Source organism: Hippopotamus amphibius, chromosome 1, assembly GCF_030028045.1.
Source record: "Hippopotamus amphibius kiboko isolate mHipAmp2 chromosome 1, mHipAmp2.hap2, whole genome shotgun sequence".
Classification (NCBI taxonomy): Eukaryota; Metazoa; Chordata; class Mammalia; order Artiodactyla; family Hippopotamidae; genus Hippopotamus; species Hippopotamus amphibius.
Genome location: NC_080186.1, coordinates 57,047,101 through 57,061,901, shown reverse-complemented (window position 1 = coordinate 57,061,901; position 14,801 = coordinate 57,047,101). Strand labels below are relative to the sequence as shown.

Sequence of the window (14,801 nt, the reverse complement as noted above, 5' to 3'; positions counted from 1 at the left end):
TCTTTTGCAAAAAGAAGACATCCAATAACTGGTTTGTGTGAGTTATTAGTTGATTGAATGAAAGAATGTATTTTAAAATGTCATTCTGACTGTTCTTCACAGTAATTAAACCAAATTAATAAGGTTTATAAAGAGGGTTTTCTCATTATGTCTAGCTTTTCCCGTTTTTTTCTTACCCTAGTGCATTCTCTCGGCTACAAAATTGTCCATTATACCTGCTCATTCTCACTATTTTCTGACCTTTCCTACCTAGGGTTTTGCGCTTTCACATTAACAAAATGAAGGGACCTGCCCCACTTTGTGAAATAAAGCATTTACCACCCGCTGTCCTGCCACCGATCTTAGCCAAAATGGGTAGTCTCTACCCAGTGTCTCATGTTCAGACATCACAAGAGTCCAGTTATCACTACTAGTATTATTATTTTCTGAGTATTAACAATGTGCCCACTCAATTTTGTGTTTTAAATGACAGTAAGATAAGCAATTCCCATATATAGCTTATTAGAGTTTGTATTCGATACACCATCAGTTACTTAGAATACTTTTATTGGGATGGGATTTTTCAAGTTAAAAAAAAATGAAGGTTAACTTGAGTGTATTTCTATTAAAACCACAAAACCCACATTGTTTAATGACTTTATGGCATTTGCAACCAGATGCAGTATAAAAGCTGCATAGGAAGCCCCTGCCACTTTTGGCATTCGTCTGTTCCCACCCAGTGTTTGGACCCCTAAAGCTAATTGTGTAGCATTCTCATCAAAATGCTCACTCCTAACGTGTCTTTGGACTATCATCTTCACTTTTTCAGTTAGGTTAAACTCTGGCTGTAATCTGACATTATTGTCTATCTTGCGAATGAGGGATTGGTTATATCTTTCTGCTTTCTTTTCTGTTATGTGGAAGTTAATGTTAAAAAGAAAAATTCCCCACAAACCCAAGGTCAGTAGTTTGATTTTACAATAGAGATCCTAAGAACTTCCCACTAAACTAAATGGTTGCTACTTTCTACATCTAAAATAACTAAACTTGCTTGAGTCATTCAAATTGTCATAAAATTGTTCCAGAGTAAAATATGAGCTACACTTTAAGTTAATGAGAATTTAGTTATGGCTTGCTTTGAAACAACTACATACTCTGTGATAGATCATTCCTTTTACTTGAGTACTTTTATCTGGAACTCAAAAGTATTTGTATGTATTAATATGTAAGTATACTTTTCCATTTAATTGACTATGAAGTAAAGAAAGAGAAAGACTAAGTGATTTCTTAAGGTCATTTGTTGAGTGCTATAGACAGCTACTCCCATTTCCTGAACAAAAGGCTATCCATGGGGGTGTCACACCACACTGGCTGTCATTCAGTTCCTTTGACTTCCCCATCTCCTTCAGCCTCAGGATTTTGGCCAAAAGATGGCACTGTTTACAGCTCAGGTGACATTGCCATGTTGCAATTGTATAAGCATGCGGCCTGCCAGTCTTGAAGTTATGTATTTTTTCAAACATTTTTTTTTATTTGAGGAAATGAAAATTATTTAAAATTCTGAACATAAGAAAGATTGTATTAATATTTTGATGTGGTCTGATACCTAATTTGCATAATTCAAATTCATTTAAAATGCATTCATATTGTGCCCAGGCATAATGATCTATTAATGTATTTTTGTTTTATTGCACAAACAGATCACGTTCAATAGTCTATTCCTTTTTTTTTTCAAGTAACAGAGATGAACTGCATTCTTTGACTAGATAACATAATTTATTTAACTATTTCGCCAATAATGGAGGAACTGGTTGTTTTCAGTTTGGGCTTATTATAAACAATGCTGTCATAAACATTCTTGTCCATATTTGTGGGTGTAGGTTTGCATATTCCAAGTGTAAATACCTAACAACAGAATCAGGGCATCAAAGGACCCGCTCATACTACATTTTGATGGATATTGTAAAATGCCCTCCAGAGATGCTGCACCAATTCAAGTGTCCATTACCCCACGTTTGGAAGGCAGGGGTTTAGATAGCATTATCAGCATCATTTCAGACTGAGAACCAGGCCCTGATTAGAAATATTTATTTGCCAGGCAAAAGGGAGATAGATGTAATTTCAAGCTTGTGTGTGTGTATATGTGCACATGTGTGTGCATATGCAAGTGAACATATGCACTCCCTGGCTTAAAAATGCTTGCAGACCACTACTCTATAAAATCTAATTGTCTTGGAGCCAGGAGCCGAGTGCAACTTTGGGTCCTGTATCCTCAGATTAAGCTTCCAGAGGTCAGAGTCCCACATTGTTGATTAGCTGAAGCCTTCAGCACAGGTGATTCAGAAGCCTGGCTAGTCATATCTGCAGTTTTAGGAACAATCTTTGGCACGTCAGGAAACTATTAATAAGTGAAAGACATGGGCCACAGAGAGACCCAAGGTTAAAAACAAAACAACATAAAAAAAAAACCAGTGGTGTTCTGAGGGCAAAATTCCATTTGCAGAAATTCATTTGTTCAATGCTGCTTTATGCCAGACTCTGCTTTAGGTGCTGCAGATACAGCCGTGAACAGAACAATAAAAATCCTTGGCCTCATGGAACATATGCTAGGAGGGGATAAAAAAGATAAATAGAATGAGAGAAACATTTTAAGTTCAATGGTAGTAAGTGCTAAGGGGAAAAATAAGGCAGGGAAAGGGGATGAGGAGAGTCAGGATTTACGATTTAAAATGGGAGGTCAGATAAGTTCTCCTGAGATGCCATTTGAGTAAAGATCAGAGGTAGCCAGGTGGACATGGGATGGAAAGCATCCAGGCAGAGGGAACCTCAGGTGCAGAGGATCTAGTCTTGGGCAGGCCTGATGATCAGCAAGGAATGCATGGAGGTAAGGGTGGAGTAGTAGGAGGTGAGGTTACGGAAGAGCAGGGTCAGGTCATGCAGGCCTCCAGGGTCAGAGTGGTATTGAAGGGCTTTCACCAGCGAAGCGTCATGCACAGACTTTCCTTCAAAACTGGTAACTTCCCAGGGTAGAGCAGGCAGACTAGTGTTTTACCAGGGCATTCCAGAGAGAAAAACATCTTTAGAAAACAATGGTTTTCATGAGTTGTGTACTCTTTCATACATATATTGGTCAGCAGAATGCTGCAAGAATAATTATAAAAGTGGTGTTACAGTAAGTCATCTGGGGGAATTCCCTGGTGGTCCCGTGGTTAGGACTTGGCACTTTCACTGCCAAGGGCTCAAGTTCAATCCCCTGGTCAGGGAACTAAGATCCTGTCAGCCATGTGGGACAGCCAAAAAAAAAAAAAAAAAAAAAAAGTCATCTCAGTAATTTACACAGAAAATGAGGCTATGTTATTAGAAGCTATAGCTCTTAAGATTTCAGCTAAAATATGATGTTTATACTTTCAATGGATAACTGATGAGAGGGTAGAAGATTTTAAAAAGTAATACTTCAAGAATAACTACTCTCATTGACAAAAGGACAAAATTATTAATCTTTTTCACTATGAGATTTTGCTACAAATGACAAGTTTTACATATTATAAGAAAAAAGACTCTATTAAATGTAAAAGAAAGTAGCAGCTGTATAATATGATGAAGTTAATATTGATTAGAAAATCCAATTATTTCTACAATTTATTCTGATTTATCCCGATAGCTGTTTGTCAGCAGGTGAAGTTCCTATTTAATTGGCATGATTGAGTAATTAGATATATTCTCAGAACAGCAATAAAATGAAAGTCTCAGGTCTCAGGAATGTGGTTGAGGTTTTTGTTTTGTTTTGTTTTGTTTTGTTTTACTCTTGGGTTTATCCAAGTGAGACCAAGAAGACTTCTCGTTGTATCTGGAAACAATTTTTGATTTAAAATATTTGGTAATTGTGTGGTTATATAATTGTTTTTACCATAAGAATGATGGGAAAAATGTATGAGTTTGATAAGTATTTGTAATGATTTACGTTTCATACTAAATCCTTTAGGACCTCACCATCTCCTTCCTTGGCTCCTACAGGACCTTCTGACTGGTCTGTCTCACTACCTCCAGGCCTTTTCATCGGGTCAGTTTATCTTCTGCCGGAAAAATTTGATCTGTGTACTATATCTTCTGTATCAGGCAGTAATTTATTCATCTGTAAAGAAGCAAAAACCTGTATTCTGGTGGTTTAAAAAATAGGGGTTTATTTGTCTCATGCATTACTAATTATGGGGATACAGTAGCTCCAAATTGCTTCCAGGGTCTGTCTCTTCTATCTTTCTGCTCTGCCATCCTTATTATGTAGGCTTTCACTCTGCTGCCAGTTGCTACCTGAATGCAAGATGGCTGCTGCATCTCCAGACCTTACTTCTATAAAACATTCCATGTAGGAAGAAGGTGGAAGGATGAAGAGGACAAAAAAGACAAAACAGTGTCAGGATAACTTTTTTTCATCCTTTTCCATGAAGGAAGCTCTTCACAGGCACTTCTGACTAGTTGCAAAGGAAGCTGAGAAATTGGATATTTTGGCTTTTAGCCTTCATAGTAGAAGCAGTCAAGGAGAAAGAGGATTATTATTGGCTTTTGGATAGGCAAACCTATCTTCCAAAAAAAAAAAAATCTTTAAAACTTCATTATTGCTTACTGTGTGAAGTCCATATCTCTTATTATTATAATACAGTATAATATCACAGAATGAATTCTTACATAACTTTCGGAATTTGTAGACAACTTACATCATTTTTGCTAATCTACTTGTATAAGTCCAAGTTATTTGGAGAAACAGAACAATAAGATGTGTGTGTGTGTGTATATATATATATATATATATATATAGAAAGAGATTCATTTTAAGAAATTGGCTTACATGACTCTAGAGACTGGCAAGTCCAAAATCTGCAGGGTGGGCCTGAAGGCTTGTAGACCCAGGAAGAGGTGATGTTGCAGTTCAAGTCTGAAGGCCATCTGCTGGAAGGATTTCCTTTTGCTCTGGGTGCGGGGGGGCGGTGTCAGTCTTTTGCTCTGTTAAGGCCTTCAACTGATTGGATGAGACCCACCCACATTATGGACAGCAATTTGCTTTACTCAAAGTCTACTGATTTAAATGTTAATCTCTTCCAAAAACACCATTACAGAAACATCCAGAATAATGTTTGACCACATATCTGGGCACCATGGTGCAGCTAAGTTGACACATAAAATTAAGCACCACCAACCAATTCACTACCTACATTAACCATGCTAGAATGTCAGGAAATAACATCTGCTAAAAGGCAGAGAGCAAAGGGCTCATTTAGAAATTAAAATGAGTTCAGTAAGACTAGTCATTTGAGTAGGAAAAGATGGGAAAGATGAAACTGGAGGAGTAAGAGGGAGACCATATCCTACAGGGCACTGTAAGCCCTGATGAGTTTGAGTGGCTGAGGAGAAATGACCTCCAGGGGTGATTCCCTTACCTGACTAAGTAATGAACTCATTCTTTGCTCAATCAAGCAGGATGTGCATCAAAGAATGATCTTCTAAAAACCCTAAACACCAAAAAAACCAGAACAAACCTCCCAAACAACAGCAGCAAAATTCATTTATGTTAAGATCAATGGAGAGTAAAAGGTTTTAAGTCACTTAAGACATTTTATCATCCATTTCCTTCCTTCTTCATTCTGTCCCTTCTTTCAACGAACGTAGTTGGTTTGGCCTGTTATTTAGCATGCCCAATTCCCTTGGCCTCAGCAGGTAGCTCAGGAATGAGCCAACAAGACACAATATACCATTTGCTGGAGCTTGAGCAAAAGTGTCCTTTTTGTTGGATTTGCTAGTGTCACCATGTGATGATCAAGAACTGGTGCAGCCATTTTTCTATCCAGGAGGTGCAACCTGGAGATAAAGCTGACACAGAGAAGACAGAAGTATGAAATGGAGCTTGGTGATATATTACAATATGAGCCTTGGATCAAGCTGTAACTGAAACTGGACCACTCCTAAAATGTTCAGCTGAGGCAGACAATTCCTTTTTATTTGATTTAAACCCATATGGGTTAGGCTTCCTGTCACTTGCAACAGGAATATTCTTAACTAATATATGTAACACGATCACATTTGCATTTTGTAAAGTTTGTTTGGGCTACAGGGAGAGTTACAAGGAGCAAGACAGGGAAACTGTTAAGAGCTGACTAGTAATTTAGTTGCGAAATGACATTGGTTAGTGCCGGAGTGGGGGCGATTGGAGCAGAGAGGTGATGGACTGAAGAGATATTTAGGGTACTATATAGAGGATTTGGATGTGGGGATAGAAGTTAAAAATGACTTGTAGGTTTTCTGACTTGAGCAACTGGATTGGTGGCACCATTCACTGAGGTGAGGAGGCCAGATTGGATAGGGTTTGCCTATAACGTCCATGTGAGATGACAAATGGGGTATTGGATATATGGGTCTGAAATTCAACAGACAGGACTCGGCTGTTACAGATTTAGGAGTCACTAGCATATACAGAGTAAATGAAGTTATTTAGTGAGAAAGAAAAAATACGAATATCTAAGAAATAGGCAAAGGAGACAAAGGAAGGAGGGGCAGAGAGGAGAAGGCAACTGACAAATGTGCAGCATCACAGGATCAAAAACAAAAAAAAAAAAAGAATAGGGTTTAGGAAGGCCAGAGTGGCCTGCGGTGGTAAGTACTAAGAGGTAAAGCCAGATGGAACTGAGAAGTTTCCCTTAAACCTAAGAACATGGAGGTCATTAGAGAACTTAGAACAATAATGGGTGTGGAATCCAGATTATAGTATGTTGAGGGTAAGTGAGGAGTGTGTGTGTGTGCGAGAAAGTGGAATCATCAAATGAGGAAAACTTTTTCAAGTTATTCCATTTTGCAGTAAAATTTCTCAAAACTCCAGACCTAACTCATCAGTCCCCTTTAGTTGCTAAAACTGACGTATTTTGCACCCTTACCCCGTCTCATGTCTTTTTGGTTGTTCCCAGTTTGGAATAATTACAAACCATGCTGCAATAAACATTATTTTACATATAAAAAAAAAAGTATGGATAGGATGGTACCAAACCATTACCCTTACTCTAGTCCTTGAGGTCCTACATCGTTTCTCCGGCCTATTACCTACCACTCCATGCCTTGGTTTTTCCATCCAGCCACAGCAGACTTTTGATACTCATCAAACATAAGACACCTTCCTGTTGTAGAGCCTTTGCGCTGGCTATGCCTTCTCCCTGGAATGTTCCTCCCTAAGATCTTCACAAGGCTCTCTACTTCTATGTCCCCTCCACAAGTCCCACCTGACCACTCGGTTTAAAACTCCAATTTGCTTCCCTAACACTCTCATTCCTCTCTACCCTGCATTACTTCTTTTCTTCATACAATTACCAGTAAGTTTTACAATGTATTTCATTATGTTTATGACTTAGTTCTGGTCTCTCCCCTATCTAGAAGAAAAGTCCTAAAAGGCAGGGATCTTTTGTTTACTTGTTCATTGACATATCCTAAGTGCCTGAATATCTTAGGACAGTGCCTGGCACATATTAGTAGCTCAATGAATATCTGTTAAATGAAAAAATGAAGGAAGGAGGGAGGGAGGCCAGTAGGGAGAGAGCAAAAATGGAAGGAAGAAATGTTGCCCTGAAGAGGAAGAGATAATAGGGGGTAGATAGAATCAGGGTAAGGATTTTCTAAGACGGGAGAGACTTAAACGTATCTCACTGTTGAGGAAGGGAACCAGTAGAGACTGAAGATACAAGAGAATGGACTGAACCAAGTCCCTGCGAATGTGAGAAGACATGGGGTCCAGAGCACAGGTGGTAGGACTGGCACTGGACAAGTCCAAGGCTGCAAAGAGTGGATTTAAACACTGGTGACAATTTTATCAAGTCCCCCACACAAGTGAACAGGCTAAAAGTTTCACATGGAATTTGTATTGCTATGCAGTAGTTGGCTCTTGAGGTCCTGGGCCTCCTGGATGGCTGGGCCTGGTACTGTTTAACCACGGTTCCTCTCCACCGCTCCCACGCCCTGGGGGCAACAAAGAAAGGATGGATGCTGATGTAGATGTCATAGACTTACTTATTGGTGGAATCCCAGTTAGGAGTGCTGGTCTGGTGGCTTCTACTCTTTCATTTTTTAATTTTGTTTTTCACAGAAGCAGGAGATGAGGTCATTTAATTGTACTGGTGTAGGAGAATGGAGAAAGCTGAATATTTTTATTATGCAGAATGGAAGAACATTAGGAATTGCTGTTGTGGTAAAATGCAGAGAAAGCTTATCAGGGGAGCACAGAAGAATTAAGTCAAGTTAAGGTCAATGCATTCATGGTTGTTAGAACCTGTCCAATTATGCATTTTGCTACAGCAGTGCTCAGTAGCCAGGTGTTAAGAATGGAGCTTCAAACCCGGGGTGGAGTTGTTGTTTATTTATTTATTTATTTAGACCAGGTAGGTGAGATAGAACAATGAGCAAGTTATTCAAAGCAGCAAAAGTATCTTGGCTGAAGTTATAGATGATGAAATCTAAGCGGGATAAGGGAGTGAACCTATAAAGAGACAGATGGAAGGACCTACAGACTACAGCAGTGATTTTCAAACTTTAGTGGGTATAAGAAGCCCCTGGAAAGGGCCAGATTCTGAAATTATTACTCAGTAGGTCTGGGGTGAAGACCAAGATCTATTTTCAACATAGATCCTAGCTGATTCTGATGTAAGAGGGCCATGGACCAATTTTTGAAAAATAGTGGATTTGAAGTGATAGTTTAAAGAAGTGATATTTTGAGAGGAGCTGAGAGAAAGAGAGAAGGAAAGAGTGTGTGTGTGTGTGGATACTTACTGTAAGAATAGGTGGTTGCAGTGTGAAATGATTAATTTATTATCTCCAAGATGGGACAGCCTGGAATGATGAAAGGTTTAGGGTATGCCCAAGAGAATGGGTGGCTGAAGTGGACAGTGGAGTGGAGGTGAATATCACCAGAGGTGAGGAGGTCAAAGTACCAAAAGCCTAGATAATCCATGTGGACCTTGAAGCCACCCCAGATAACTGCAGTGCTTGCAACAGAGAGGCAAAACTATGAGCAAAGTTCAAAGCCATTAGTAAATGGAGGGGAGGGAACAGAGGGTGGATAGAGACAAAGCAAAGATACAGGGTTGAGGGGGATGTGACTGGTTAAGAGTTTTTACACAATGGCAGAGAAGTGAAACTGGCCAAGAGTAGTTGAGTGCTTGTTGTTTGCCAGGCTTTACATACCTCAGTCCATTTCATGCTCACAAACAACAACTCACAAACTTCATATAAAGTAGGTGCTATTTTTATTTCCCTTTTATGAGGAAACTGAAGCACAGAGAGGTTAAGCATCAACCAGCATCTCACAGTTCTTACCACAACACTATAATGACTCATAAAATGGTCATAAAAGGTGCTTTAATACATTTCAGCTGAAAAAAAAATCAGATCTCCTGAATATTGTCAAGATTGGGATTAACGAAGGAAACATTCCTTTAAATTTCATGTGTACTGAAATTATTTTTTTCAATATCCAGCAAGTGGCAGCACTAAATAATTCCATACTAGGTCATTTAATAGAAATAACGCAGTCTGCATGTATCAAGACTTCTGTCTACTCCATGCCTTGATGATTTCTTCCGCAGCATCCAGTGTACTGTCTTTCTGTAAATTAATGAAATAATCATCATTATGTATCAAAATAAATTCAAGATGAAGTAAAGGTTTAAATATAAAAAATATACCAAAGTCAGTCCATCTGTAAGAGTCATGTAGTGACTTGGGAACCGAGTGCTCCTCAACCCCTGAACACTTGAGCTGGGCCCAGTTGGGCTCCAGCAGATCCTTGGCCTCTGCAGATAGGACAGAGCCCAAGAGCATTCATGGGGCAGGGGTTGGGGATGCCTTGAGTTGCGTCACTGGAAGTTCTGCCTCATATTAAGCCACTTAACCTCAGCAGGAACACGGAGACTAGGAAATGGCATCCACAGCGTCATCCCTTGCCTTGGTGGCCAAATACACAGGTCCCAAGCTCTTTAAGGAGCCCAGTAGCAAATCAAACAAGCCAGTTTTTTATAATGCAATATCCCATTGCTGTCAGGCTAGAAAGTGAGTGAACGTCACAAGAATTCAATGTTAGGGGAGCTAGAGAAGTGTCACAGCAATCGCTACATCATACTGTTTTGTGATGCTGGCTGCCAATTCAGGGCATTTTATTACTACTATCGTGACACCAAAGAAATCTACAATTAACCAGTATGGGGCCAAAGAGCATCGCCAAGAAGATGATCAACAAACTATAAATAGAGCTCATACCGAAAACAGTTTAACCTGATCCCAGCCAAAACCATGTCTGTCAGTGTGGACACCCTCACTATTCATAACCACTTGTGGCAGCCCAAGTGGCCTGCAGTGCCAAAGACCCAGACATTGACGCAGGAGGAGAGTCTGAAGGATGTGCTGATGGGATCCATATTTATCGTTTCGTCCATTTGGGTAGGAGGTGTGCAAAATCACAGACCTCTTTCAAAGAGGCTTCTAGACAACAAAAGAAAACCTCTCCCCTACCTCCCAACACACAGAGGATGCCAGGTGGAGCAAGAATGGAGGAATAAATTAATATACAATTACAGAAAAAAAGTCAAAGAGTACAGAAAAGTTTACATTGAAAAATAATCATCTGCTTCTTCCCTCCCCATCCCTTCCTACTACTCCCACCATACCCTAAGACAACCTTTTATGGAAATATCTGGTTTTAGTTCTAGTGGTTACCACCAAAATCTAAATAATGTATGTTCCTAATTTTTTATTTGTCAACTTCAGACAATGTTCACCATTCTCTGCTCTGAGGAAATGTGGATTCATTCACACTATTCTGCCGCCTCCTACTGAAGTCTCACAGTTATAAGGCTCTAACCCCACACTGTTTGAGGGCCAACTGTATTGATAAAATTCATTTGTTTTTTGAATAGGAAATATCTACATATGGTATAAAATTAAACTGGTGGATACACTTCCTCTTCTGCTTTCTCTACTTCTCCTTTTCCTTTCTCTACTTCTCCTTTTCCTTTCTCTTCCATCTGTACAGAATGATTTAGTCCAAATGCCATTAGGTGGGGCTGAGGGAAACAGGATATCATGTACAGGGGCAGGGGGAGCCTTGGCAGCCTGGTGCAGGATGCTGCAGCCAGAGTGGAGTGAGGGCGGCATGAGGTGGTGGTGATGGCAGTGGTGGACTGATCAGGGACAGGGTGTCAGAGTCGAGGCGGGTAAGTAAGCAAGGCATCCGTATGGCAGGGTGTTTCCAGACAGCTTGGAGCCTGGAGGGGATGAGGCAGGTTATCTGCCAACACAGACAGGCATGGAGTGTCAGAGCCTGTGAGGGAAGAGGAGGGCTTCTATGCAGGGGGTGACAGTGGTGGTCTTGTGTGTGGTCTTGGAGACTCAGAGGAGGGCATCTCTGCAGGAGAGTGACAGCAGCAGGTTGGCACTGGGTGTTGAAGCTCAGGTGAGGTGAGGATGGTGAACACAGAGGGGACAGGGGCAGCAGCCTGGTAAAAGTATCAAAGCCCGAGTAGGGTAAAGCCTGCCTGTCCGGGGTGGTGGTGGAGAGGCAGTGGCACTGACAGGAGACTGGTCACATACAGAGGTATTGATCAAAGAAACGGTTACATGATAAGCCAGGTGTTTCACTGTCAAAGAAGGGAGTGACAGATATGGATAGGGAGAAAGCCAGAATAAACTCTGCGGTGGTTTCAATAGATTTAGACAGATATAGAAATAAGTAGAAGAGACACAGACAAAGAATACATGTATATACATTTACATATTTCCTACCTCTGTCCCCTGGGGGGGCCTGGGAATACTAATACCCCAAGAGCAATGAGCACTCCTAATGCCTAGATCTTGGTTTCTTAATACCATTCTCCACTAAAAGATGATTCCATATTGGGCTACATAATGACAAAATGATCCTGGTGCAACTTGCTATGGCAGAAAGTAAGGAAATGCTCAAAAAATGATGGGGACATGGCAAAGGAAACAGAGGCCAGTGTAAAAGGGCTCCTAATGGCCAAATCTGGGGAAATTTGAGCATCAAAATAAGTAATAATAATAATAATAAATTATAATCCACTGAATAGAACAGGAATCCATGAGTCCTTACATTATGAATGAGTAGATAAATTGTTTGATGAGATATGGAATATTTTCATAGTTTCGAAGTACCTCACCACAAAACATTCATTATTTATCAAGGGAAAATTGAAACTTTACAGTAGAGAAGCCTAACAGACACCACCTCAATAAAGTGATTAAATTTAACATCACCAGTAGTAGGAAAAACTAAAACTGGGTGCTGAAAGGATGCAAAACAATGAACACAGCATCAAATCTGTGGTTTTCTGCCAAAGGTACATAATCTGAATCTATTCCCAAATAAATGTCAAACAAATGTTGAAGGACTTTCTTCAAAATAATTGGTCAATAATTTTCAAAACTATCAAGGTCATGAAAGTCAAGGAAAACTGAGGAACCATTCCAGGTTGAAGGAGACATGACAACTAAATGCAATGCACGATTTTGGCCCGGATTGACTGATTGATGACTGGTTGACTGACATGACTGTGGCCTGGATTTATTTATTTGCTTGTTTGTTATAAAAATGACATTATTGGATCAATCTGTGAAACGAATTGGATCTGAGGATTAGGTAGAGCGATATAGCAATGTTAAGTTCATGATTTTGATGGGTATATTGTAGAAGCGTGTTGTATAATGGGGAATACATAATAACGTATTTGGGGGTAACAGAGGCATCAATAATTGTTAGGAACTTACTCTACAGTTGTATGGAAGCTTCTATCTCCCTCCCTTCTTTCCTTTTCCTTTTTATATAAATGATAGCATTCCTCACAAACTGGTCTGCTCCTTGCTTTTAGCTTATGCCGTCACTCCATGGAGCTGCTTCACTCTTTTATGGATGTGAATGTACCATAATTTATTCGAGCAGCCTTCATTGGTGAATATTTTGGTTGTTTATACTCCTTTGATAATATACACTTCACTGAAAATAAACAATGCTTCACTGAAAATCCTTGAACATAAGACATTCAATGTGCAAGTTAATCCACAGGAAAAAAAAATCCTACAAGCAGAATTGCTGGGTCAAAAGATATGTGCATTTACATTTGGATGATACATTTTCAAACTAACCACTGTAGAGACTTAACAAATTATACTTGTACTCTCAATCACTGCATGAGAGTATCTTATGAAACTCTTCCATTGTTTTTGTTGTTTCCAATCTAACAGATAAACTAAATTTTCACTGCAGTTTTTTCATTTTTCTTATTATGGGTGAGGTATAGCATCCTTTCATATGTTTGACAGCTACTGAGGATTTTACCCATAATCATTGTAAAGTGCTGCTTTTGGTTTCTTTTGCCCTAAATTCAACATGTTTTCTTTCAATTTCTACTTTCTTGGCACATTTTGCTATCTTTTTATCTTTTGCTTTTCCAAGAGGTTGGGTTAGGTGTGTCAACTCTCCCTAGGGACTTCTTGGTGTTGCGCCACTATCTTCCAATATTGAATGCTGACGCAAAGGAGGTGAGTCCAACACTGATCCTCCTCTCCTGTCTCCATGGAGGGAGGCCTTAATTACCTAATCATCTAGATGCCAAAGGATCATTTATAAAGTCCAATATATTAAACAAGGTATACCTCAGTGTTATTCTGTGACAATTTTTCCTGAGACAAGCCATTCCCTTCCTGTTTTTAGATTTGTTTGTTTGTTTTGAATGGAAAGTATTCTCAAAATAAAGCTATAAAATTCTTTCCCAGTTCCATTTGTTCTGCCTCCCCACCCCACTCCCTCCAGGAACTCTAGATATTTCATTTGTCTTCCACATCTATAATTTTTCTCTCTAACATTTTAAAATTCTTTGTTCCTGGCAATTCCCTGGTGGTCCAGCGGTTAGGACTCTGAGCTTTCACTGCTGTGGCCTGGGTTCAATCCCTGGTCTAAGATCCATAAGCTGAGCAGCATGGCCAAACCCGCCCCCCCCCCCCAAAAATTTGTTCCTTTCCACCTCTTGTGCTCACTTTTCTCAATCCTCAGTGTGCTTACAGAAGTATTTAGTGTTCTTTGTGCTGTTTCCAATGCCACTACAATTACCAATAGCTTTATTTTTTCACTTCAGTTTCTTACCTGAGCTCTGACACTTGCCATTTCGTCTTCTTACATTATGTTACTCTATCTTCCCTGAACTTTTAAAAATCTCTGCTGTAACTCTTGTTTTAAATGTTTTGAATTTGAAATATCACACTTCTTATTTGCTCTATGGCAACAGTTTTTCTTTTTTTGGTCGAATATTCTCTGTCTGATGCTTGTTTTTCATTGTACCTTTCTCCTTTTCCCCTTATAGTATCTTTTTAGATTCATAGCTTATTCCTTTTAATTACTCATTTTTTAAATTGAATTCTCTTTGTAAGCCCCCACTGCCAGTGCACACCTACAGTTCCTGTTGTTCTGGGTAATGAGTAAGCTGCCTGCTGGCTCTGTCTGTGATTTGAAGATGTATTTGCAGGTTTGTATAAAGGAGAAGCCAGGGAAGCACTAGAAGGGAGCAGAAATTATCTCTGATTCACAGTAAAGTTAAATATGATTAACGTAGAGTTCAGTGAGGGGGAGTTCTTTTAGACTTTATTTCTTTCCAACTAATTTAATTGGCTCCCTCCAATTTAATGTATCCACATTGCCTCAACAAAGCTTTAGTAAAAGTGACAGAGGTAAAGAGCAAATCTATAGCCCTTTCTTTCCACCTGGCTTTCACAGGTGCTAGATGACACGACTA

At 39.6% G+C, this 14,801-nt stretch overlaps 1 protein-coding gene across 4 annotated transcripts in view; it reads right to left on the bottom strand.

Annotated features, from left to right (window-relative positions):
* Positions 1-9,161: 9,161 nt before the first annotated feature.
* KYAT3 (kynurenine aminotransferase 3) overlaps positions 9,162-14,801 on the bottom strand; it is a 195,278-nt gene continuing 189,638 nt past the window's right edge. For 2 of the 4 annotated variants that reach the window (XM_057713766.1, XM_057713757.1), the window contains exon 14: positions 9,162-9,609. In XM_057713766.1, the coding sequence (XP_057569749.1) occupies positions 9,547-9,609 (63 nt within the window). In that variant the 3' untranslated portion in view covers positions 9,162-9,546. The remainder of the gene's footprint in view (positions 9,610-14,801) is intronic. The other 2 variants (XM_057713785.1, XM_057713775.1) reach the window with 2 other exon arrangements.